This window comes from Stenella coeruleoalba, assembly GCF_951394435.1.
Source record: "Stenella coeruleoalba genome assembly, chromosome: 18".
Lineage (NCBI taxonomy): Eukaryota > Metazoa > Chordata > Mammalia > Artiodactyla > Delphinidae > Stenella > Stenella coeruleoalba.
Genome location: NC_137164.1, coordinates 383,746 through 410,526, shown reverse-complemented (window position 1 = coordinate 410,526; position 26,781 = coordinate 383,746). Strand labels below are relative to the sequence as shown.

Here is a 26,781-nt window from a genome sequence, read left to right as displayed (position 1 = left end):
TGTACACAGAAAGACCCCCGGGGTCCCCCCCCCCGAAATCCACAGCTGGGACCCCACAGCGCGAGGTCAGCCTCCTCTCGGCGCAGCTACTCGGCGCCTCCCTGTTGTCTCACCTGGTCCTGGCCACCAGCCAGGCTGCTGGCCCCATGTGGTGGCTGCTGGGTCACCCGTCGGCTGCTGCCCAGCGCAGCTGATTTACAAGGCCGCATCAGCTTCTGGCGCACAGCGAAGCGATTCAGTTACACCTCCACACTTATGTCCTTTTCCATGATGGTTTATTACGGGTATGCAGACAGTTTTCCTGGGCTCTGCAGTAGGACCTTGTTGTTTATCCACTCTATAGATGATAGTTTGTATCTGCTAACCCCAAACTCCTAATTCATCCCCACCCCTTCCCCTTTGGTAACCATCGGTTTGTTTTCTATGTCTGTGAGTCGGTTTCTGTTTCGTAAATAAGTTCATTTGTGTCATATTTTAGATTCCACGTATAAGTGATATTTTATGGTATTTGTCTCTCTGACTTACTTTGCTTAGTATGATCATCTCTAGGTCCATCCATGCTGCTGCAAACGGCATGATTTCATTCTTTTTGATGACTAATACTCCACCGTGTATAGGTACCACATCTTCTGTGTGCATTCACCTGTCCATGGACACTTAGGTTGCTTCAGGTCTTGGCTACTGTGAAGAGAGCTGCTGCTACCTATCCTAATTCCTCGGTCACCTGGGAAGAGCTCTAATGCTGGCTCCTTAGCACAAAACTTTGAAACAAGACTTTTCCTCTGGTCATTAGACTACTCCCAAGATAGTTACAACCTGTATGTTTTAAATAAATGGGTTGATGCAAATAAATAATATAGCACTTTGGCTTTAGGCTTCAAAATATTCTGTGTGAAATTATTATTTAGCATTATCTAATGAATCAGTAGGTTAGTTGCACCAGGGTAATCCAGCCCTGGAGTAACTGGCCAGATTGAGTGAAGTCAGGACATAAAAAATAGCTACCATCTGATGAACAGTTGTTTGCCATCAAATGATACAAAGAAATTAGTGTTAACTTTTAAAATAACTAAAAAATAGTCGAACAAAATTAAAACCACACATATCACAAGTCTGAGCACTTTCAGTATACTAGTAATCTGTCTTCTTACTCATTTTAATAGTTTCACACATAAAGTAAACATACTATTTATTATCCAAATTAGGACAACTTTGAAAATGAACGGGACTCTGATCACAGTCACACCAGGTCGACAAGCTTTTTAAGCTGGGACTGGCCCGGGCAGGTCAGGGTCAGTCACCCTGCCCCACCTGCTCAACGCCCAGCCTACAGGAATGGTGATCAATACTGTGCATGAGGTGTGATGGCAAAACAACTGAACAAGGCACGCACACCCCAGCATCACTGCCTCTACCGAACCACCTCTGGAAACCATGAGCTTTTCAATAGTGCAACCACTGCTCGAATAACTTTTGGAAGCTCACCCCTGCACTTTTAGAGCCATCACCACGCTTTCCTTGGGTACAAAGAGGAGGCGTTACTAGAAATTTTCTTGCATGACATATAGATTCTTATGAAGACAATTCCAAAATAAATAATTTAAAACCATTTTGGGCCATGGAACTATTGGAATAAATGTTTACTTCACAAAATGTACACTCAAAAATAAAACCTATTTGGGTGCACAAATTCTAATTCATTTTACATTAAAAGAGCACATATATTATTTTATAGGCAGTATTTCAAAAAGCTATCCTCAGACAAATTTTAAAATAAAGGCAAAACTATCTCCTAGCTGAGTACTAGGGACACAAATGATTATTAAAAAACACAGTTGTGGGCTTCCCTGGTGGCGCAGTGGTTGAGAGTCTGCCTGCCGATGCAGGGGACACGGGTTCGTGCCCCGGTCCGGGAAGATCCCACATGCCGCGGAGCGGCTGGGCCCGTGAGCCATGGCCGCTGAGCCTGCGCGTCCGGAGCCTGTGCTCCGCAACGGGAGAGGCCACAGCAGTGAGAGGCCCACGTACCGCAAAAAAAAAAAAAAAACAGAAAAAAAAACACAGTTGTTTGCTGGTTAGAATATGCATTGATAAAAAATTATTTTAAAAGAAAGGCAGGGGCTTCCCTGGTGGCACAGTGGTTAAGAATCCACCTGGCAGTGCAGGGGACACGGGTTTGAGCCCTGGTCTGGGAAGAACCCACATGCCACAGAGCAACTAAGCCCGTGCGCCACAACTACTGAGCCCGCACTCTAGAGCCCGCGTGCCACAACTACTGAAGCCTGCATGTCTAGAGCCCATGCTCTGCAATAAGAGAAGACACCACAATGAGAAGCCCACGCACCACAACGAAGAGTAGCTCCCGCTCACCACAACTACAGAAAGTCTGCAAGCAGCAACAAAGACCCAACACAGCCAAAAATAAAATAAAATAAATAAATTTTAAAAAAAAGAAAGGCAGAAGGCAAAATCCTTTTATATGGTACTACTCTTGAAAGTAAGATCATACATGGACAACTTGTAAGGCCCCTCAAGAGCAAAAGATACATATGATCTATCTTCATAAAACTGTGACCATTTAAGGGTCTGGTCCATTTAAGACACTCTATATTTACTTGGGGAAGAAAAAAAAAAAGCTATCTCTTAAAAAAGAACCAAAAATGTAAAAACAATAAAGTGTTGCCATGACAGGCCAGTAGAGGTTCTTCTGTGTCATGTGACATCCATCATCAAAGCTCAAGCAGACCAGCGGCCGCCTTGTCCGTAGATTTTCAGTCACTAAAGATGAAGGTCTGGAGTGTCTCACACAAATGAATGTTAAATAGCACCTCAGTTTTTCTTTTTAGCTTCAAATACCCGATGGTCAGCAAAAAGGTAAAAAGGTATCCGAATGCTAAATGACAAAAAGTATTTTAATGAACAAATACCATTTCTGCATCATGTATATTTTCTGGTGAAGAGTATCAACAATCACTTTTTGGGGTATTTTAGAATCCATTCCTAACTTCTGTGATGCTTACTAAGTCCTAGGCAAGCAGTGCTCCCAGATTTAAGTAGATAAACTGACGAATCAAATAGTCTTAAATACTGCTGTAGTAAAACCTCTCCACAAGACAAAGATTTTGGTGAATGGGAAATATCACAGTTTTCACATAGGTAGCAAATATTTGTTTCTTGCATGAACAGAACGATGACGAGATGAACAAAGCATTTTCTCCTACTGGCTCTCTACTTCTATACCTACAGTGAAAGAATCACAAGAACTTATGAACAGCAAAACTATTTTGCTGGGCTTCCCTGGTGGCGCGGTGGTTGAGAGTCCGCCTGCTGATGCAGGAGACACGGGTTCGTGCCTGGGTCCGGGGGGATCCCACATGCCGCGGAGCGGCTGGGCCCGTGACATGGCCGCTGAGCCTGCGCGTCCGGAGCCTGTGCTCCGCAACGGGAGAGGCCACGACGGTGAGAGGCCCGCGTACTGCAAAAAACAAAAAAAACTATTTTGCTAAAGTGGGAAAAGGTTAGCGACCAGTGCATTTTTGCCATATGCCTGTCCACTGATACTACTCAATGATTAGGTCAAAAAGTCATAGCAGTATAAATACTGGAATACTTTATAAAAGACAGAATTCAGGAGAAAGTTCACCTGACATAAGAAATAGAGGTTTCAGTCTTACAAAAATTCAAAATGTTGTTAGTGCCTAGAATTTTAAGTTACTTATAAAATAGTAAGGATAGCTTAGAAAAAGACACTTCCACGTGGACAAGTGTCTTCCTTAAACTAGGACAAGGATTAAGAATAAGCCTCAGGGACTTCCCTGGTGGTCCAGTGGTTGAGAATCCGCCTTCCAATGCAGGGGAAGTGGGTTCGATCCCTGGTCGGTGAACTAAGATCCCACAGGCCAAAGGACAACTAAGCCCACTCGCCCCAACTACTGAGCGCCACAACTAGAGAGAAGCCCACGCACCACAACGAAAGATCCCGCATGCCACAACGAAGATCCGGTGAGCCGCAACTAAGACCAGATGCAGCCAAATAAATTAAAAAATTAAAAAAAAAAAAAGAATAAGCCTCAAACAGACCAGTCGATCAGGAATCATTCTCATTCAGACTGTCATCAATAATTTTAAATCAAGAGAGTTGCAAGTTGGGTTTAACCAGAGCCTTGGTAAAGTGAAAGGGCCAATAAAGCCAGTATTCTATAAGTCAAGACTTCTTGGGAGAAGTTTCAGCAAACTTATCTCACTAATAAAAGCAGGAAAGTTAGAAATAAATTTAAGAAGATTTCAATCAAAATGTCTAAATTTTGAGAGTAATATGAACCAATCACTTAGTAAGACAGGGGCATTTGTATTTGTATAGTGTTTTTACTGAAAGAAACAGGGAAGGAGGGAGTAGGCACCCATTCCAGAAAAGTGAAGTATAACTGCAGCAAAAAACTAAAGAAAACATTCTCTAATCTGAACTCATCTTGTGAAGGATTTCCTTTACAAAAATTTTAAAAGTACTGAAGGTTTTGCTTAGTAATTTAAAAACTGTATTTATTAAAGACTCTGCCACTACAGCATACAATTAAAAAACTGGTAATTCTACTCCTCTAAATGGATTTCAAACTACAGCCCAAACCAAAAGAAAACCTACCATAGTGGTTAAGAGTGTGGCTGCCTGTCTCTGTCACTACTAATGGGTGAATCTGGGCTGGCACTGAACTTACCTAAGCCTCCGTTTTCTCATCTTAATCCATGAAAGTGCTGGCCCAGCATTTGGCACAGACAGAGGACACGTGCTGGGTGAGCAGAAGCTGCCTCTATCACGGCTATTATTGTTAACAACCGCTACACACAGTCAAGTCCCAATACTGTTTTTGTCATTTAAAAAATACTAAGTATGCAGCTGAAACTCAAATTGTTGGGAAAGAAGGGATCAATATTCAGCCCTTAAAAAATAACTTCAACAACTAAGACTCTTTATTGTGAGCAATTTTCACTATATAGTTCTAAGTTCAAGAACCTCTGTCAGTATTCTAAAAAATGATAATTATTTCTAATGAAAAAGAAAACTAAAAGCAAAAGCAATAAGTTGAATTAGAGTCAGTTCAATTTATAAATAGAAGCTATAAATGAAACTTACAAAGTAAAGTAAAATGGGAAATTCTTAGAAGATTCATAAATAAAGCCAATTCAATAATGTGTGGAATATGAGAATCAAGGATAAAACAATGGACAAATCCATAGAAGGAAACGCTTAAACCGAGTCTGTGCATTAGTTTTAATGTTATCCCACTTTAGACCACCATCAAGTCTTTTTTCAAACTGCTGATGATAGAAGTTTAACTCATCTGAGTTCCTTTCAATTCTTTATCCTTCCTTACCACCAACAAGAGCTACTAAAAAACCATAAAGTGGTTAAAAATTGAAGTGGAAATAGAAAAGAAAAACAGAAGACCCGGAGATAATCAGACCTATGAATAATCTGAAACGGATTAAAATTTATAGCTTTATAAAGTGATCTAAGAATTGTTTGAATTAGCAGAAAAGTCAGACTTAGAAATATGTTAATAATGCTGATTAAATATAAGAGTATGTGTTGTATCTGTAATAGTAACATAAATTTTCCTCAGGTATACAAAAACATGATGAATATGACCATATTTAATGTGACCATAGTTAATAATAATAATGTGACCATAGTTAATAATACTATGATGAACAGCATAAAAAATATTCCTCAGGTATACAAAAACATGATGCTCACATCATGGACGAACAAGTAAAGTTTCAACACATCGCTTTTCTCCCCACTATCATCTTACTCTTAACTTAAAGGAAAATAACAACATGCCCCAACTATACCTGTATGTCACCTGCAATCACAGCTTGGCTACAGAAAAAAGAGCCTGGCAAAAATCAATGAAAGCATTCTATGAGAATCAACTGGCTATACAGAACTCACAATAGGAATGTTGTATATTTTATTATTATTTGTAAATTCCTTACTATACATTCTGTATATTATTAAAATTTATAATAAACTTATTATACTAAAAAAACCCACTATGAGATAAAATATAATACCTGGACATCCTTCTTCACTGGTTTAGCTTTGTTATCCGCAACTTTCTTCCTAAATTCAAGAAGAACTTCTTTACAGTCCTCAAGGTGAACCTCAGGCTCCCAGGTATCATCATCTGATGTGTATCCTTTCCATCGAACTTTATAAACGATCTTGCCCTGTTATATAAATTAAAAACAGGCAAATAGAGGATATTAGACTTGACTATAGCTCCAAAGCCATACAGTTGCTGAGAATACATGAACCAACCTGAAATGGAGATTAAAATCATGGTAAAGACTGTTCATCTCCTGAGATCATTTGTGAATTCCTTAAAATACATAATGAAAGTCCATCCGATCTAAGTACAGCTGTAGCTTCTCCCTCTGAGGGCAAGTGCTTACTGTAGTGGAATAATAAAATATCAGTCATATTTTAATCTGTCCCCTCCAAATGTGAATCAGCCTAAAAGCCTCTCTTAAAATGTTCTCTGCAAGACATGAGAAGCTGGTAATTGTAACAGTTTCTGGGGAGAAGGAAGGAAGGAGAGTCAATCTTCAATCTATTTTGCACGTATTACTTTTCACTTAATAACTAATTTTTAAATTAAGTAACCACAATAAAACAAATGTAAAAAAATGTTAATCTCCTGAAGCAAGTGGCAAAAACAAAAACAAAAACAGTATCACACCAAAAGCAAAAGCAACAAAAGCAAAAGTAAACAAGTCATACTACATCATACTAAAAAGCTTCTACACAGCAAAGGAAACCATTAATAAAATGAAAAGGCAACCTACTGAGTGGGAAGATATTAGCAAATCATATATCTGAGAGTCAATATCCAGAATACATAAAAAACTGATACAAGTAAAAAGCAAAAAACAATCTGATTAAAAAATGGGCAGAACAACTGAACAGTTTTCCAAAGAAGACATACAGATGGCCAACAGATAGCTAAAAAGATGCTCAACATCACTAATTATTAGAGGAATGCAAATCAAAACCACAATGAGTTGTCACCTCACACCTGTTAGAATGGCGATTATCAAAAACAGAAGAAATATCAAGTGCTGACGAGGATGTGGAGAAAAAGACCTCTTTTTTGCACTTCTGGGTGAGACTGTAAATTGGTGTAGCCACTAAGAAAAACAGTATGGAAGACCCTCAAAAAATTAAAAACAGAACTACCATATGATTCATCAATCCCACTTCTGGGTATTTATCAAAAGAAAATGAAAATACTAACTGGAAAAGATATATGTACCCCATGTTCACCGCAGCATTAGTTACAATAGCCAAAAAGTGGAAACAATCCAAGTGACCATCAATAAATGAATACAGAAAACGTGGTATGTGTATATAGACACACACATACATATCACATACATATATATCACATACATCACACATATATGTATGTACACACACACACACACACACACACAATTATTCAGCCATTAAAAAAAGAATGAAGTCTTGCCATATGCAACAACATGGATGGACCTCAAGGGCCTTACGATAAGTGAAATAAGTCAAAGAAAGATAAACACTACATGATCTCACTTACACATGTAATATAAAAAGATAAACAGGGCTTCCCTGGTGGCGCAGTGGTTAAGAAATCCGCCTGCCAATGCAGGGGATGCGGGCTCGAGCCCTGGTCCAGGAAGATCCCACATGCCGCGGAGCAACTAAGCCCGTGAGCCACAACTACTGAGCCTGCGCTCTAGAGCCCGCGAGCCACAACCACTAAGCCCGCGTGCCTAGAGCCCGTGCTCCTCAACAAGAGAAGCCCGCGCACTGCAAGGAAGAGTAGTCCCAGCTTGCTGCAACTAGAGAAAGCCCCCACGCAGCAACTAAGACCCAAGGCAGCCAAAAATAAATAAATAAATAAATTTTTAAAAGGAAAAGAAAAACAAACAAACACACAAAAAAACCCAAGCTCACAGATACAGAAAGCAGACCGGTGGTTGCCAGAGGCAGGGGTGGGGGTGGGAAATGGGTGAAGGGGGTCAAGAGGCACAAACAAGGTAAATATGTCGCGGGGATGTGACAAATGTGCAGCGTGTGGCCACAGTTAATAACTGTGCTGCATATTCGAAAGGTGCTAAGAGTGCAGGTCTTAAACGTTCTCAGCACAAGAAAAAAATGTTAGATGTTAACTAGACTTACTGTGGTGATCATTTCACAATGTATACAAATATCAAATCATTATGTTGTACACCTAAAGCTATTATAATGTTATATATAATGTCAATAATACCTCAATTTTTTTTTCTTTTTTTTGCGGTACGCGGGCCTCTCTCTGTTGTGGCCTCTCCCGTTGCGGAGCACAGGCTCAGGACGCGCAGGCTCAGCGGCCATGGCTCACGGGCCCAGCCGCTCCGCGGCATGTGGGATCCCTCCAGACCCGGGCACGAACCCGTGTCCCCTGCATCGGCAGGCGGACTTTCAACCACTGCACCACCAGGGAAGCCCAATACCTCAATTTTAAAAAAATTAAAATAAACAAACAAATAAAACCACAATACCATCAATCCATGTTTTTAATAAACCAAAGACTGAGGTCTTTTTCTGATTATATAAGCAATGTGCAGTCTTTGAAAATCAATGAAAAACAGGAAAAAACAAATAAAAGTCACCTCAAAATACTGATAACAATTTGATCTATTTCCTTCACCTTTTGCAGTTATAAGTATATATTTAATGTATATATACTTAAAACACTGGGATACTATCAGTTTTATCTTGCTTTCTCACTGATATATCAAACATTTCTTGCTTTAATATCTTCCAGAAACATAATTTTTAGTGACTGAACATTATTCCATCATATAAATACAACAAAAAATACATGGGCTTCCCTGGTGGCGCAGTGGTTGAGAGTCCGCCTGCCGATGCAGGGAACGCGGGTTCGTGCCCCGGTCTGGGAAGATCCCACATGCCGCGGAGCGGCTGGGCCCGTGAGCCATGGCTGCTGAGCCTGCGCTTCCAGAGCCTGTGCTCCGCAACGGGAGAGGCCACAGCAGTGAGAGGCCCGCATACCACACACACACAAAAAAAAACCAAACAAACAACAATGAAAACTCTCCCTTTGGAAACCAAAGGTTGTTTTGATTGTCTCCAATTTGTGTTTTTTATAAGTAACACTGTGACTCTGATTAGGTTGTTAGAATAAATTCCCAAAAGAGAGACAGGATCAAATAATAAAGCCATTTAAAGATTGTAAAAATGCACTGTCAAATGTCTTCCAGAAAAGATGCTCCAACTTTCACCTCACCTGATACAAGAGCAGGGATCAGCAAACTGTAGCAGGGCCTGCCTCTGTTTTTGCTCATCCTGTAAGCTAAGAATGGTTTTACATTTTTAAATGGTTGAAAACAAATCACCCGATCATTACACCTGAAACTAATGTAATATTCTAAGTGAATTTCACTTCAACTAAAAAAAAATTAAAACACACAAAAACAAATCAAAAGAAGAATTCTATTTACATCAAGTGCCTCAAAATGTGTTGTGCACTGTCAAAATCTCTTCATTTATTGGTTCACTTAATCTTTAGAATAACCCTGTGAAGTATTAATATTCATTTTACAGATGAGGAAACTGAAGCTTCTAGACAGACTAACTACTAATGATTACACAGCTAAGGAGTAGTTCAGGGCTTCCCTGGTGGCGCAGTGGTTGAGGGTCCGCCTGCCGATGCAGGGGACGCGGGTTCGTGCCCCGGTCCGGGAAGATCCCACATGCCGCAGAGCGGCTGGGCCCGTGAGCCATGGCCGTTGAGCCTGCGCGTCCGGAGCCTGTGCTCCACAATGGGAGAAGCCGCAGCACTGAGAGGCCCGCGTACCGCAAAAAAAAAAAAAAAAAGAGTAGTACAGCTGAAATCCAAACCCAGGACCTGGGCTGCATGCAGAAAGTCAGCCTGCACTGTGAAGGCAATACGTGTAAATGCCAAAGGCAGATGCGGGTAACACGTTCTAGTGAGTTCCCAAGAAGGAAGATCACTGTCTTTGAGAGAACGAAAGTTTTTTAGGAGAATGAGGTCACATTTCTACCATGACAAGGAACACCAACTCTAAACCCCCAAATTGTCTCTCAGCCTACAAAGTCTAAAATGTTTACTATATGGCAATTTACAAAAAAAGTTCTGCCATATTCCACATCCACTTACTAAATTATCATTAAGCCATTTACATTTTTTCTTTGAAAAATTACCTGCTATGTGCCCACTTTCACCACTGCTATTCAACGTTGTACTGGAAGTTCTAGCCAGAGCAATTAGGTAAGAAAAGGCTATAAAACGCATCCAGGTTGGAAAGGAAGAAATGAAACTATATTCATGGATGATATGATTCTATTTATAAAAAAATCCCAAAGAATACACAAGAAAGTAACCAGATCTAATAAATGAACTCAGCAAAGTTGCAGGGTACAATACACACAAAAATTAATTGTTTCTATACATCTGAAATGCCCAAACCAAAAATGAAATTAAGAAAGCAATTCCATTTACAATAGCATCTAAAGTATAAAATACTCAAGAATAAACTTAGCTAAGGACATAAAAGACTTGCATACTAAAAACTACAAAACACTGCCGAAAGAAATTAGAGAAGATACAAGTAAATGGAAAGACATCTGTGTTCTTTGGTAGGAAGACTTAATACCGTTAAGATGTCAACACTACCAAAGTGACCTCAGGTCCCTATCAAAATTCCAATAGCCTCGTTTGCAAAGGTAGTAAAGACAAACCGCAAATTCATATGGAATTGGAAGAAGTCCTGAATAGGCAAAATAATCTTAAAAAGAACAAATTTGGAGGACTCACACTTCTTGATTTCAAATTTTACTACAGAGCCACAATAATCAAAACAGTATGGTACTGGCATAAGAACAGATACATGGAGTCCAGAAATAAGCCCACACATCTAAGGCCAACTGATATTTGATAAAGGTGCCAAGTCCAATGAACAGGGACACAAATTGTGCTGGGACAACTGGATTTTCACATATGAAAGAATGAAGTTAAATCCCTATCTCACACCATACACAAAAATTAACTCAAAATAGATCAAAGACCTAAATTTAAAAGCTAAAACCATAAAATTCTTAGAAGAAAACACAGGGGTATATCTTCAGGACCTTGGATTTGACAATGAATTCTTGGATACAGGCATACCTAAGAGATATTGTGAGTTTGGCTCCAGACCACTGCAATAAATATCACAATAAAGCAGGTCACACAATTTTTTCGGTTTTGCAGTGCATATAAATGTTATGTTTATATTTATACCTTGGTCTACTGAGTATGCAGTAGCATTATCTAAGAAAACAATGCACCTACCTTAATTAAAAAACACTTCATTGCTAAAAAATGCTAACCATCATCTGAGTCTCCAGTGAGCGGTAATCTTTTTGCCATAGTAACATCAAAAATCACTGGTCACAGATCACCATAACAAATATAGAAATAATGAAAAAGTGTGAAATATTGTGAGAATTACCAAAATGTGACACAGAGACATGAAGTGAGCATGTATATATGAAGTGAGCAAGGTATATATACAACATCAAAACATCAAAAGCCCAAACAAAAGAAAAAAATAGGTAAAATAACTTCATCAAAAACAAAAACTTTTGTGCATCAAAGGACATTATCAATAGAGTGAAAAGGAAACCCATGTAACTGGAGAGAATATTTCCAAATGACATCTCATACGGGATCAACATCCAGAATATATTTTTTAAAAAAAACTCCTCCAACCCCAAAACGAGACAACACAGTTAAAAATGGACAAAGGGGGGCTTCCCTGGTGGCGCAGTGGTTGGGGGTCCGCCTGCCGATGCAGGGGACACGGGTTCGTGCCCTGGTCCGGGAGGATCCCACATGCCGTGGAGCGGCTAGGCCCGTGAGCCATGGCCGCTGGGCCTGCGCGTCCGGAGCCTGTGCTCCGCAATGGGAGAGGCCACAACAGTGAGAGGCCCGTGTAGCGCAAAAAAAAAAAAAAAAAAAAGGACAAAGGAAGGACATGAATAGACATTTCTCCAGGAAGATATACCAATGACCAATAGCACCTGGAAAGATGCTCAACATCATGAGTGCTTTGGGAAATGCAAATTTCAAAACCACAAGATACTACCTCACACCCACTAGGTCAAACAAAAACATAGAAAGTAACAAGTGTTGGTGAGGATGTGGAGAAATGAGAACGTTCTCACATTGATGGTGGGAACCTGAAATGGTACAACTGCTGTGGAAAACAGTTTGGCAACTCCTCAAAAAGTTAAACAGAATTACCTCATAATCCAGTAATTCTTCTCCAAGGTGTATACCCAAAAGAACTGAAAACAGAGACTCAAACAGATATCTGAACACACATTTCAGGGCAGCATTATTCACAATAGCTAAGAAGTGGGAAACAACCCAAACAAACAATCAACAGATGAGTATATAAACAAAATGTGGTATACACATATAATGGATTATTCAGCCTTAAAAGGGAAGGAAATTCTAACACATGCTACAATATGGATGAACCTTAAAAACATTATGCTAGGTGAAATAAGCCAGACACAGAAGGAAAATGCTGAACTGGCCAAAAAGTTCATTCTGTAAAAACCCAAATGAACTTTTTGGCCAACCCAGTATTTATGATTCCATTTATATGAGGTACCTAGAATAGGGAAACTCATGAAGACAGAAAGGAGAATAGTGGCTGCCAGGGGCTGAGAGGAGGGAGAATAGGGAATTAGTATTTAATGGGTACAGAGTCTCAGCTTGGGAAGATGGAAGAGTTCCGGAGCTGGATGGTGATGATGACTGCACGTCAGTGTGGATGTACTTAATGCCACTGAACCACACACTGAAAAATGGTTGAAATGAAAAAGTTTAAGATACACATATATAAAAAAAAAGATACACATATAAAATCATATATATAAACTACATCAACAATATTTTAAAGTTACTTGTTGTATCTTTTGCCCATTTTCTTGCTCATTTATGAGAATTTTTCTCTTTAATACTTCTTTTTTTGGCCTTGCCACACGGCTTGCGGGATCAGTTCCCCCACCAAGGATTGAACCCGGGCTATGGCAGCGAAAGTGCCAAGTCGTAACCACTGGACTGCCAGGGAATTCCCTTTCTTTTTAATACTTGATGGCTATTAAATCTGTCATATATATTCCAAATTCTTGCTTTTCCAGATTTCTGATTTTTCTTTTCTGCTCAATACCCAATCTCACTGAGAAGCAAGAACATACTCATGCAATAGTTTCCTGCACGAACTGCAGAGCACCATTCTAGCTATACTCTTAACACTTGTCTGATTTTATTCATACAACCACCAAGGCAATAAACTTTCGAAACTGACTGCCAACCACTGTTCCCTCCCATTGCACCCTTCCATCATGCCCACACTGCCTTTCAATCATTCTGCCATCTGTAGAAAGACCAAGCATTAGCATCTAACAGGATTAGAAACTAAGAAATAGTGGGAAAAGAGTAGCCTCTTAACTTTTAGAAATAATCCAGAAAATCTTTATAATTTTAAAATAATAATTAAGAGTCTATGTTGGGAATTCCCTGGCAGTCTAGTGGTTAAGACTCCGAGCTTCCACTGCACAGGGCGTGGGTTTGATCCGTGGTCAGGGAACTAAGATCCCGCATGGTGGGCCCCCCCCCCAAAAAAAAGAGAAAGCATGTCAGTTTAACGGTTCAGCTATATAACTGGGTGCAGGGCAGTGATTATAACAACTGAAAATGCATGCGTATGCTTTTTAGCAAAACAGTGTGGAAAGAGAAAACTATTAATACACAACCCTGTAAGAGCTTCTATGAAGGCACAGCTAAAACTGGAGATAAACCAAGGTGAGAGAGCGGCTTGCTTAGGTCCTCGTGGCGGCACTCCTGCTCTTGGCACAAATACCACAGGAGAAGTTACACCGCTACAGGGGAGTGGAGGGATGCCTGAATGTACCCAACAACAGGGCTCGGAGACCAAAGATCCTTACCTGTGGGCCACCTTAGTTTTGTGTGCATAAAAATAGTGCTAAATGTGTTACTCAAAGTTGCTTTTAAAAAACACTATTTACTTTCAAATGGGCCAGAAAAAAATGTATATAAATAAAGAGAGAAAAAAAATAAAGCCAATATCAACAACTGGGGGATCTGGGTAAAGGCGTATGGGAGATTCTACACAATTCTTGCAACTTTTCTGATGATTAAAAAAAAAGGCAGTAATGAACACATATAAATTTAATACTTGTTATCAATTAGGTTTGATCTAGTCAATGAGAATGAGGGAGTATTAACAATCATTCTCAAGTACAAGGAACACATCTCAATTTTAGCTCCAGATTTAACTGACTGATAATTGTTAACAGCCTTCATTTCAGCAGTTTTGCTTCATTCATTCATTCAACAAATATTTACTGAGGGTCACTATGTGTATAGCAGTATACAAAACAAATGAAAACCTGAATTACATGTTTTTTTATAGGAATAATGTCAACCCAAATATTGCCCAAGACTTTGCTGTATATTAAGAAATTTCATGATAGCCCTGGGATCTATAAACTTATCTTCAAAATTCCCCAAATGTCTATTTTCTTGGTAGCCACATTATCTTTTCGCTTAATCAGTGGGACAAACTAAATGGCAGCAGATGGTCCGTCCTCTTATCCTCTTAGGTTGTATATACTAGATAATTAGCTAAAAATTTTTGTTGGGCTTCCCTGGTGGCACAGTGGTTAAGAATCCGCCTGCCAATGAAGGGGACATGGGTTCGAGCCCTGGTCCGGGAAGATCCCACATGCCACGGAGCAACTAAGCCCATGTGCCACAACTACCGAGCCCATGTGCCACAACTACTGAAGCCCGCGCACCTAGAGCTCATGCTCTGCAACAAGAGAAGTCACCACAATGAGAAGCTGGCGCACTGCAACGAAGACCCAATGCAGCCAAAAATAAAAAATAAATAAAATAAATTTATAAAAAAAGAAAAAGCAGAAATAAATGAAAAAATAAAGAAATATATAATCTAACACTAAAAAAGGGTAACATCACAACAAACTTTGGTTTATTCTATGAACACAAAGTTGATTTAACATTAGGAAATCAATGTAGTTTATCACATTAGTGATATAAGGGAGAAAAATTATGCGATCATCTTAACAGATGCAGGAAAAAATTTAATAAAATTCAACATCCTTTCGCAATAAAAGTATTTAGCAACTAGAAATAAATGGAATTTCTTTAACAAAGGGTAAATACACAAAAATTAATTGTATGAGCAACAAATAAGACAATGAAACTTTTCAAAAGACCATTTACCACTGCATCAAAAATATCAATTATACCTAAAAATCAACTTACTAAGACCTCAACACAGAAAGCTATAAAACATTATTGAAAGAAATTAAATTGATCCTAAATATACCCACAGATTCAATGCGAATCCCAATAAAAATTCAAAGTTTTTAATGTGTGCAAGGAAATTGACAAGTTGATTCTAAAATTTATAAGGCATTGTTAAAGAATAAAAAGACAGATTTGCTCAATGTAACCTGATCCCTACATTACACTATACACAAAATCAATTCCAAGTGAAATGTAAATATAAAATCTGAAAGGCAAAACAACAGAGCTTTCAGGAAAAAAAAAAAGAGAGAATATTTAGGGTAGGGAAAGATTTCTCAAACCAGACATAAAAAGCACTCAACATTGGGCTTCCCTGGTGGCGCAGTGGTTGGGAGTCTGCCTGCCGATGCAGGTGACACGGGTTCGTGCCCCGGTCTGGGAGGATCCCACGTGCCGCGGAGTGGCTGGGCCCGTGGGCCGTGGCCGGGCCTGCGCGTCCAGAGCCTGTGCTCCGCGACGGGAGAGGCCACAACGGTGAGAGGCCCGCATACCGCAAAAAAAAAAAAAAAAAAAAAAAAGCACTCAACATCAAGACAAAGATTAAGTTTTTCTACATTAATCATATGAACTTCTACTGACCAAAAAAGACATAGCAGGAAAAGAGATATACATGACATCACCCACAAAGGATTTGAATCTAGAATACAACAAATTAATAAAGAAAGACAAAGTAGAAAGAGATCTGAACAGGCACTTCATAAAAGATAACCAAATGACCAAAAAATAAGTATTGGGTTGGCCAAAAAGTCCGTTTTTTGGCCAACCCAATATATGAAAAGATGCTCAATGATTTCAACACTGATTACTAGTGCAGAATCCAGAGAAATATAAATTACAAGTAGGAAATACCATCAGATACCCCACCAGTACCGGCTAAAAGTATAAAGACTGACAATATCAAGCGCCAATAGGATGCTTAACAAAAGGAATTCTCATAAAACATTAGCAGTAGTGTAAATTGGTACAACCAATTTCAAAAACAGTTTCCACTTAAAGCTGAAGACACATGCATCCTGTCTGAACAATTCCACTCCTAGGTGTATACAACCAAGAGAAACATTTGTGCACAATACACCAGGAGACATGTTCAATAAAGTTCACAGAAGCATTATTCACAATAGCCAAAAACTGGAAACCCAAATGCCCATCAACAGTAGTAGAAAAGAGAGACTGTAATATGTTCATACAACTGAATACACTTGACCCTTTAAAAACATGGGTTTGAACTGCGGGGTCCACCTATATGCAGATATTTTTCAATAAATATATTGGAAAATTTGGACTTCCCTGGTGGCACAGTGGTTAAGAGTCTGCCTGCCAATGCAGGGGACACGGGTTCGAGCCCTGGTCCGGGAAGATCCCACATCTCTTTTGATGTCCATTTGATGTTTCATTTTTGATGCTGCGGAGCAACTAAGCCCGTGCACCACAACTACTGAGCCTGCACTCTAGAGCCCGCGAGCCACAACTACTGAGCCCATGTGCCACAACTACTGAAGCCCACACGCCTAGAGCCCGTGCTCCACAACAAGAGAAGTCACTGCAATGAGAAGCCCACACACCACAATGAAGAGTAGCCCCCGCTCACCACAACTAGACAAAGCCTGCGTGCAGCAACAAAGACCCAACACAGCCAAAATATATATATATGTATATATGAAAATTTTTTGGAGATTTCCGACAATCTGAAAAAAGTCACAGACGAAACACATAGACAGAAGTACTGAAATGATTAAGAAAAAGGTATGCAATGAATGCATAAAGTATATGTAAATACTGGTCGATCATTACAAAGACATAAGGTGTGTGATATTTAATGTAAAATTAATGTGTTAGTTTTCTTAACGTTTTATAACTTTGCTTTCAAAGATTTATATTACCATATTCTTTTCTAATTGGAGAAAGTGAGTATTAGATTATTACAGGTAAGTAACTTCTTTAAAAATGTAATAATGTTTCTGATACTGTACTATGAATATGACTGTAATACCATACGCCACAAAAATTTTCTAACAATTCATTCATTAGTGTCTAGGCTAGGCTACTGGGAAGCAATTTTATCGATTACACTAGGCTACCATAAAGTATGAATCAATAAACTTTTTCACATTATCTTTTCATTTTTGGTGTCCAGTGCTGGTAATACATATAACATCTACAGTGTTTTATATCATATAAGACAATATTGATGTAGGTTCTGACAAGCAATTCATCTCATAAACAGAAGATGTATACTTAGGGTATAAATTACTGTAAATACATTTTCTCTTCCTTCTGATTTTTTAAATATTTTCTTTTCTTTAGTTTACTTCTTAATTAAGGATACAGTATACAATACACATAATATACAAAATATGTGTTAACTGACTGTTTCTACTATGGGTAAGGCTTCCCCTTCTGGTAGAAGGCTATTAGTTAGATTTTGGGGGAGTTTATAAGTGGCTTTTCAGCTGTACAGGTGTCAGGCACCCCTAGGCCCCAAGTTGTTTGAGGGCCAACAACTATGCAGCAATGAAAAGGAAAGAAACTATAGCTCCAACAACATGGAATAAATCTCACAAAGATATTGTTGAGCAAAAAATGCAGACACACACCAAACAAATATAGTGAGATTCCATTTAAATGAAAGAAAAAAATTTTTTTTAATGTGGGGCTTTAGGTACAGTGCCTACAGTTCTTTGGAACTGGCAACATTGAATATTGTAAAAGAAGTGAATCAACAATTCTGAAGATATTACGCTCCTAACCAAATATTTTCTGAATATCTTTCACCTGCCAAGCACTATGTTAAACGCAGGTGATACACCTATCACCTCAAGGTGCTTACAAGGTATCTGGGAAAATTATACATAGAAATGTCCCTATCTTTACTGCAACTAACAATAAGATTGATGACGCTGGATTTCGGTTATTTATCCCCCACTGTACAGGAGAATCTTTTTTTTTTTTTTTTTTGCGGTACGCGGGCCTCTCAGTGTTGTGGCCTCTCCCGTTGCGGAGCACAGGCTCCGGCCGCGCAGGCTCAACGGCCATGGCTCACGGGCCCAGCCGCTCCGCGGCATGTGGGATCTTCCCGGACCAGGGCACGACCCCGTGTCCCCTGCATCGGCAGGCGGACTCTCAACCACTGCGCCACCAGGGAAGCTCCAGGAGAATTTTTAATGTCAGCAACTGTGTATGCTACAACTCATCTCTATATCCTCAGGACCTAACACAGCACCTACCCATGCAGTAGTTGAAAACAAAAAAAGTCTGCTGAATGGACAAAAAAAATTAATATAAGGTAGCGTATGACAAATGGGAAATAACAGACAATAAAAAGAACACAGGGGGACTTCCCTGGTGGAGCAGTGGTTGAGAGTCCGCCTGCCGATGCAGGGGACACGGGTTCGTGCCCCGGTCCGGGAAGATCCCACATGCCGCGGAGCGGCTGGGCCCGTGAGCCATGGCCGTTGAGCCCGCGCGTCCGGAGCCTGTGCTCCGCAACGGGAGAGGCCACAGCAGTGAGAGGCCCGCGTACCGCAAAAAAATAAAATAAATAAAAAATAAAAAGAACACAATATACAGAACGACCACCGTGTAGGGCCTTTGGTCATCTTACACCTATTTACTAAAACAGATTATTTTCCCATTGCCCATCCTCCCACCCTCTCACCTTCCCCCAGCCTCCAGCCCACAGTTCATTCACTCAATCTGATATACACAAAGCAAGCACGGCATGCTAGGCACTGGATTAAAGTGTCAGCGATAACAAATTAATAAAAAGCATAGTCTACCAAAGGAGCCTACAATCTAGCAGGAGACAAACATGTAAAGAACGATAAGCTTGAAGGGCATAAATGGGGAAGCACCACACTCTGCGGGGACCAGGGTGAAACACGGCTTTCACACAGACACTGGGCGGGAAGCGCCGGGCAGGGCGCGGCGAGGAATTCAAGGCTCCTGCGAGGCTGCTGGCACACGCCGCACAGGGAGAGCGGGCGAGGATGCTCAGGCTCTCAGACCCGAGACGCCGTCCCCCGGGGATGGGGATGGGGATGGGGATGGCGCGGACGGGGCCTAAGAAGGAAGCCTCCTCTCAATGTCCCCGCGCCGTGGACATCCGTCTACACCGCCTCCAGCGCCTCCTGAGCGGGCAGCACCACTCCGGCCGCGCCGATCGCCGCGCGTGAGCCTCCCTCCGGCCCGGGCCCCGCATGTACCCCATCGATCTTCATGTCCAGGATTTTCTCCACCTCGAACACATCCTCGCCGTCATCCTCACTGTCCCCGACGGCCTCCGCTCCTTTTGCGGCCGCGTCCTTCTCTTTGCCCACCGCTCCTCCTCCCTCTCCTTCGACTCCGGGCGACTTGCCACTGCCGTCGGCACCCGAACCAGGAACTGCAGCCGCGCTCGCCCCCTCCGCCTCCGCCGCAGCCATAACGGATCTCTGCCAGCCGCGGGGAGAGCGGTTGCGACGCGCGCCCCGCGCTCGGCCCCGAACCCCCGCCAGCAGGATGCCGCTGACTAGAAAACGCCAATGGCGGGCTCGGGACCCCAGAGCGACGCGCGCGCACAACAATCACGTCAGGCGGGCGCGCCGGAGCCCCGCACCACCCACAGGAAGCGGGTGGGCTGGCCGAGGTGGGGATGCCCCGAGCGGAAGGAAGAGCAGGCCGATGGAGGCGCTAGGAGAGGCCGCGGTGTAGCGCCGGTGGGCGGGGCTTGAGGAGCGTGGGCGGGGTGTGGGCTGAGGGGAAGGGAGCCGCGGAGCGGAGGCTGCATTGTAGCGCTGGTGGGCGGGGATTGCGGGACTTGGGCGAGAAGTGGGCGGGGCGAGAGGGTCAGCGCGCGGGTCTGGTTCGTGGCGGGTTCTCTTCGTGCCGCCCGCTGCCCAGAGCAGGTGACCCTTATCTGGGTGATTTTGATTCGATTAACGCCTGTGGAGGATCCAATCAAACACAGCCTATAGTGCTGTTATATTTTAGGGAGTGCTGTTTAAAGATAAGGAAAACATTTATTTTCCAATTTCTAGTAGGGTTTTGTTTTGTTTTTTTAATTCCCACAGAGAAAAATCAGAGGAGGTGATAAAAGTAATTTGTACACGTTATGAATGATTGACAAAAATAGTCACCCCCAAAATGAATTGTCGCCCAGAGTTGCTAGGTGAAATATTTCTCAGTTTGAATTGCAAATAAGCAAATAAAGTCTTTGTAGCAGCGAGCTTTTTATTTAACAGTGAACTTTGTCGACTGAAAATAAATGCACAAGGTGAGAGTTGCGAGTTGGGTTTTATTTGGGGCAAAATGTCCCCTATGTCCAGGGGACAGCGCCTCAGCAGCTCAGGGCCTGGGTGACCGGCCAGCAGACGAGCGGTCAAGCTCGCGCTGCTGCTGGCCACGAGGAGCGGACACCCCGTTAATGATTTTGTGCCTTTCTAGATGTGAGGGGAGGCGAGAACCGGGCTCCTAAAACCTTCTCCAGCTTTTCCCAGAGCACAGAGCGCCTCACTCCAGATCTCCGCCCTGAGCTCCTCTCAGGGGGCCTTGAAGGTCCGCAGCTGTGGTGGCTAATGACCTCATCCTCGAGTGAGAATTTTCACCTGGCAACTTAATTTACAAAATTAACTCTTTTAAATGGGCTCCCTGAGTTCATTTAAGACTATGATCTGGCAGGCGCCTTTTGAGAGCAGCGCCAGATGTTTGAGTTGGCTCACAGAAGGCATCCTAGGCATTAGGAACACAGCGATCGCTACACCATAGCCTGCCCGCCAGGCACTCTCATCTCTAAGGGAAGACACAGCAATTCTAATGCTTCCATATTTTTTTTAAATAAGTTTAAAAAATATTATAAAGCAACGTTAGTTGATGGGGGACAGCTGATTGTTTCACAAGAATTCCAGCTAACAAGTATAGAAGAAAAAATAGAGAACCACAATATTTCATAAAATGATTCAGACAACAGAATCGTTAGCTGAAAGACTGAAGAGAAACTGGATGCCAAAGTATCTGTCCACAGGTGAGTGTTCGCTGTAGGCCACAGTGGAAACCTGCTGATCAATGTTAGCATTATTACAGTAGAACAACCAGCCTTCATGGCTCATGTTGACGGAAATGCTGATCCTTAATCTACTCAGGACTTTAGATCTAATTTCCAGTTTACAAGAAATATGGGGAAAGAGAAATGGAAAGAGACATGTCCAGAATGTGGGACATCCTGTAGGAGAGCCAACCCGTTTCCTCAGCAGCAAAAGAGGGAAGAAAACGCTGTTCTAAGCGTCCAAAAACTTGACAAAGCATTTTAAGTCTTGAGGGAGTTAATTACACTATTTACTCTGCTTTTATGTATTTTTGAAATTAAGTATATATGTTCATTGTAAAATTTTTTCAATTAATTCAAAAATGTATAAGATAGAAATAAAGTTCCTGTTCCTCAAAGGTAACTAGTTTGGAATATGACATGACGGATTTTTATCTCATACATATATAAACACCCATTTATACAACTTTTTTTTTTTTTTTTGCGGGCCTCTCACTGTTGTGGCCTCTCCCGTTGCGGAGCACAGGCTCCGGACACGCAGGCTCAGCGGCCATGGCTCACGGGCCCAGCTCCGCGACACGTGGGATCCTCCCGGACCGGGGCATGAACCCGTGTCCCCCGCATCGGCAGGCAAACCCCCAACCACTGCACCACCAGGGAAGCCCTTATACAACTTTTGAAATGAGCTCTATTGCACATGCTCTGCCACTGCACTGTGTATCTATGCACATAAAATACATGCATGTGTTGGTGTGTACATATTTCTGTAAGATGAATTTCTAGAAGTAGAATTCCTACTAGCGGAATTTATATGTCAAAGAGGGTAGTGATTTAATTTTTCCTTCCAGTTTGATTGAGATATAATTGACATCCAGCACTGTGTAAGTTTTAGATGTACAGCATAATGGTATGACTTACATACACGATGAAATGATGACCACGGTAAGTCTAGTGAACATCCATCATCTCGAATAGACACAAAATAAAAGAAAAATATTTTTCCTGTGAAGAGAACTCTTGGGATCTAGTCTCCGAACAACCCTTATATGTAACACACAGCAGCGCTCATTCTATTCGTCATGCTGCACATCACGGCCCTAATACTTACTTGTCGTATGACTGGAAGTTTGCACCTTTGGACCACCTTTGCGCACTCTCCCCTTCCACCACCCCCATCTCTGGTAACCACAGGTCTGATCTCTTTTTCCATGAGTTTGCTTGTTTCTTTTGGAAGCATAATTGACCTACAACACTATATTAGTTCCTGGTGCATAACATAGTAATTCGATATTTCTATACATTATGAAATGACCACCACATTGTGATTTAAATTTTGATAAACATTGCAAAATTTTGATTTACTAGTATACGTCTCCAGTAACAATGTAAGGAGGTACCCAGTTTGTCTTCTGTAATTACGTCAAGCAAACAAGCAGGGCAGGCCAGGGCTAAGACCTGACTGATTTGGCCAGTAAAGATATAACAAGCCTGTTTCAGATTTAGATGGTTTATACATATATAAACAGCAAAAGGCAGAGTAGTCAAAGATGCCAGCTCCCCTTGGCCTTGGGCCCACGGCCCCGAATGGAGCCGGACGTCTGCAGCGTGAGTAGTGGGACAGGTCCTGAGCTTCTTGCCTCATCGGGGAGGAAGGTGGGAGGAGGCCTTTAGGCAGCTCCTCACAAGCCTCCCATTCCCTCGGGCACCAGCAGGCTCACAGGGTCCCTCATCAGGGTGTTGGGAGCCACTGGAGAGGCAGGCGGGCAGGCCCCACAGCAGGAAGGAAACCCTGCACCTGTGTGCGTGAGGGGTGATGGGCAGGATGGGTGGGAGGACAGCCAAGACTGTATGTCAGTCTTGGCGCAGTGGTTGAGAATCTGCCTGCCGATGCAGGGGACACGGGTTCGAGCCCTGGTCCGGGAAGGTCCCACATGCCACGGAGCAACTAGGCCCATGAGCCATGGCCGCTGAGCCTGCGCGTCCGGAGCCTGTGCTCCGCAACAAGAGAGGCTGCAATAGTGGGAGGCCAGCGCACCGCGATGAAGAGTGGCCCCCGCTTGCCGCACCTGGAGAAAGCCCTCGCACAGAAACGAAGACACAACAAGCCAAAAATAAAGAAAGAAAGAAAGAAAGAAATATTAAAAAAAAAAAAAAGACTGTATGTCAAAGACACCGGGGTTCTACGTAAAGACAGAGCGGAAATGGACTGGAAGGCATCGTGTGGAGTAGGCTGGACAGAGACCTCACTCCCTTCACAAGAAAAACTCAAGATGGATCAGAGGCCTAAACAAACAATGCAAAACTATAAAACTTCTAGAACATAACATAGGAGAAAATCTAGATGGCCTTCGTTTGGTGATGAGATTTTTAGATGCAACACCAAAAGCATGATCCACCGAAGAATTGCTCGAGACACCTAGTGTCTCTAAACGATAAGAAAGGTGTCCAGGGACTTCCCTGGCAGGCCAGTGGTTAGGACTCTGTGCTTTCACTGCCGGGCCGGTGGGATCCCTGGTCAGGGACCTGCGATGCCACAAGCTGCGTGGTGCAGCCAAAAAAAAAAAAAGAAAAACAGCTGCGCAGGGATCTGCAGCTGAGGGTCCATACCAGGGAGCGTGCACACCAAGTGCCAGGGGGGCCCGGGTTCAACACCCGGCCCAGAAACAGGCTTGTTTCCTCCCAGCTTGCTCAGCCTGGCTGCACCGGCTCCCTGCCAGCCTCCTGAGAGGGGAGAAGGAAATGAGCCTCCAGCAGCACCACCCCGATGTGTCTCTCATCACCTTAAAGTATTCAAACACAAAAAGTCTGTAATACTGGAATTTAAAATTTTTTTATTAAAAAAACTTTTTTTTGGCTGTGCTGCTCAGCTTGTGGGATCTTAGCTCCCCAACCAGGGGTGGAACCTAGGTCCCCGGCACTAAAAGCTCGGAGTCCTAACCACTGGACTGCCAGGGAATTCCCTGGAATTTTAATTTTATAATTGCTGGTTCGTTCATTAAAACAATAGACTGCTTCCACTTATTTTAAAGTGATTGCTACACTGAATAAAATCATAATTAGATTTCATTATAGGTATCTATTAGTATCTGATTATTGTATACATGGAAGCATGAAAAAAGTTTAAAAGACAAGTTCATGTGCTTCAGCCTTGACTGTACTTAAGAAGCCTGTGAAGAGGGGAAGTGGTGTATCCGGGTTGGGGCCCCAGCAGCTGTTTGGTGGCAGAGTCCTAGTCTTTCCCCAGCTCGAGCCGTTGGCAGATAGATGGATACTGCCCTTCAGTTCTTCTCAGCCATTCACTTGCTTTCTTTATTTTCTCAAAATCCCAGGGAATATTCCTAGATTAAAAACATTTTTCCATCAACTTCAGAATATAATTATATATGAAATGTAATGTGGTACCAAATCCAGCACATTATATCAGACAAAATCTGTCAAAAATTATGATACTTAGTAAAAGCAGTTCTCTCTGACTTTTTTCTTTTCCTTTCTGACATTTTATGAAAGTTCTTCCAGTGGCCTGACATGGTGCTTTGAACTTATTCAAAACATTTGAAATATAGTAACCTCCTCACTGCCCGGCTTCCACATGCTTCGCAGACGTTCTTGTTGCCTCCAGGACAACTCAAGCTTCTTTTTTTTTTTCTAATATCTTTATTGGAGTATAATTGCTTTACAATGGTGTGTTAGTTTCTGCTTTATAACAAAGTGAATCAGTTATACATATACATATGTTCCCATATCTCTTCCCTCTTGCGTCTCCCTCCCTCCCACCCTCCCTATCCCATCCCTCTAGGTGATCACAAACCACCCAGCTGATCTCCCTGTGCCATGCGGCTGCTTCCCACTAGCTATCCATTTTACACTTGGTAGTGTATATATGTCCATGCCACTCTCTCACTTTGTCACGTGTTACCCTTCCCCCTCCCCGTGTCCTCAAGTCCATGCTCTGGTAGGTCTGTGTCTTTAGAGTCTGTCCTACAGAGTGAAGTAAGTCAGAAAGAGAAAAACAAATACCATACGCTAACACATATATATGGAATCTAAGAAAAAAAAAAAGGTCATGAAGAACCTAGGGGTAAGACGGGAATAACTCAAGCTACTTCTCCCCTTCATATGTTGGTTTGCTGTCGCTCCCTTTCCACTCTGAGTACAGGCTCAACGCTACTTTACAAACTGCTTTCTACTGTCCCAGGAATTCTCAACTGGATTCTTTACCTGTAAAGTACCCGAGAGTCACCCAAGAAACTGGCATATATTTAATTTTAGCACACAAACCACGAACAACTTACTAGTAAAATGTGCATAACGTAAAAACTTCACATTTGTGTTCAGAAAATGGTGTCAAATATTCAAGTCTACTGAAGACTCAGAAAAATTCTGAGATTTTTCATTAATATTAATTAGCTACTTCCTCATTTGTTTTGTTATCTGCTAGAACCTGTTAGCAAACAAATGGTAACATATACTAAAGAATATGGGGGGAAACTGAAAATTTGGAGAATTCTCTCCATCTTTGATTTTTTTCCCCTGTGAACTGGGAAAGGGCCATCAGAGTAGTGTGGTGGTTAAGAGATGGGTTCAAATCCTGCCTCTGCAATTACACAATATTGCTTGTGTGACATTGTTTGTTTTTTGTTTTTTTGTTATTTTTGGCTGCCTGTCTTGTGGGATCTTAGTTCCCTGACCAAGGATTGAACCCGAGTCCTCGGCAGTGAAAGCCTGGAGTCCTAACCACTGGACCGGCAGGGAGTTCCCTGGGAGTAGAGAATTTAATCAGTTCTTGTGAGAGGGTACAAATAGACCTACTAGTTTATTTTAATTTCATCTGTAAGTATGTTATCTCTAAGGGATAAGAACTTTTTCCTAAGCGTGAAATTTAAAGATAGTAATGAATAATTCTTTAATATCACAAAATATCCAGGTAATGTTTAAATTTCTGTAATTGTTGGTTTTTTTTTAATACAATGGGTTTTGTTCAAATCAGGATCCAAACAAAGGCTACATATTGCCTCATTTCAAATATCCTTTAAGTTATAGGTTTCACCCCTCCCCTCTTTTTTCTCTTTTTTTTTTTTTTGGCGCCTCCCGTTGCGGAGCACAGGCTCCGGACGCGCAGGCTCAGCGGCCACGGCTCACGGGCCCAGCCGCTCCGCGGCAGGTGGGATCTTCCCGGACCGGGGCACGAACCCGTGTCCCCTGCATCGGCAGGCGGACTCTCAACCACTGCGCCACCAGGGAAGCCCCCTCTCTTTTTTCTCTTGCCATTTATTTCCTCGTATTCCAGAC

At 42.0% G+C, this 26,781-nt stretch overlaps 1 protein-coding gene across 3 annotated transcripts in view; it reads right to left on the bottom strand.

Moving 5' to 3' along the window:
• MPHOSPH8 (M-phase phosphoprotein 8) overlaps nt 1–19,951 on the bottom strand; it is a 53,436-nt gene extending 33,485 nt beyond the window's left edge. For all 3 annotated transcript variants that reach the window (XM_079903352.1, XM_079903353.1, XM_079903354.1), the window contains exons 1-2: nt 19,676–19,951; nt 6,073–6,228 (exon numbers count right to left, since the gene is read on the bottom strand). In XM_079903352.1, the coding sequence (XP_079759478.1) occupies nt 6,073–6,228; nt 19,676–19,894 (375 nt within the window). In that variant the 5' untranslated portion in view covers nt 19,895–19,951. The remainder of the gene's footprint in view (nt 1–6,072; nt 6,229–19,675) is intronic.
• Between the last annotated feature and the right edge of the window lie 6,830 nt (nt 19,952–26,781).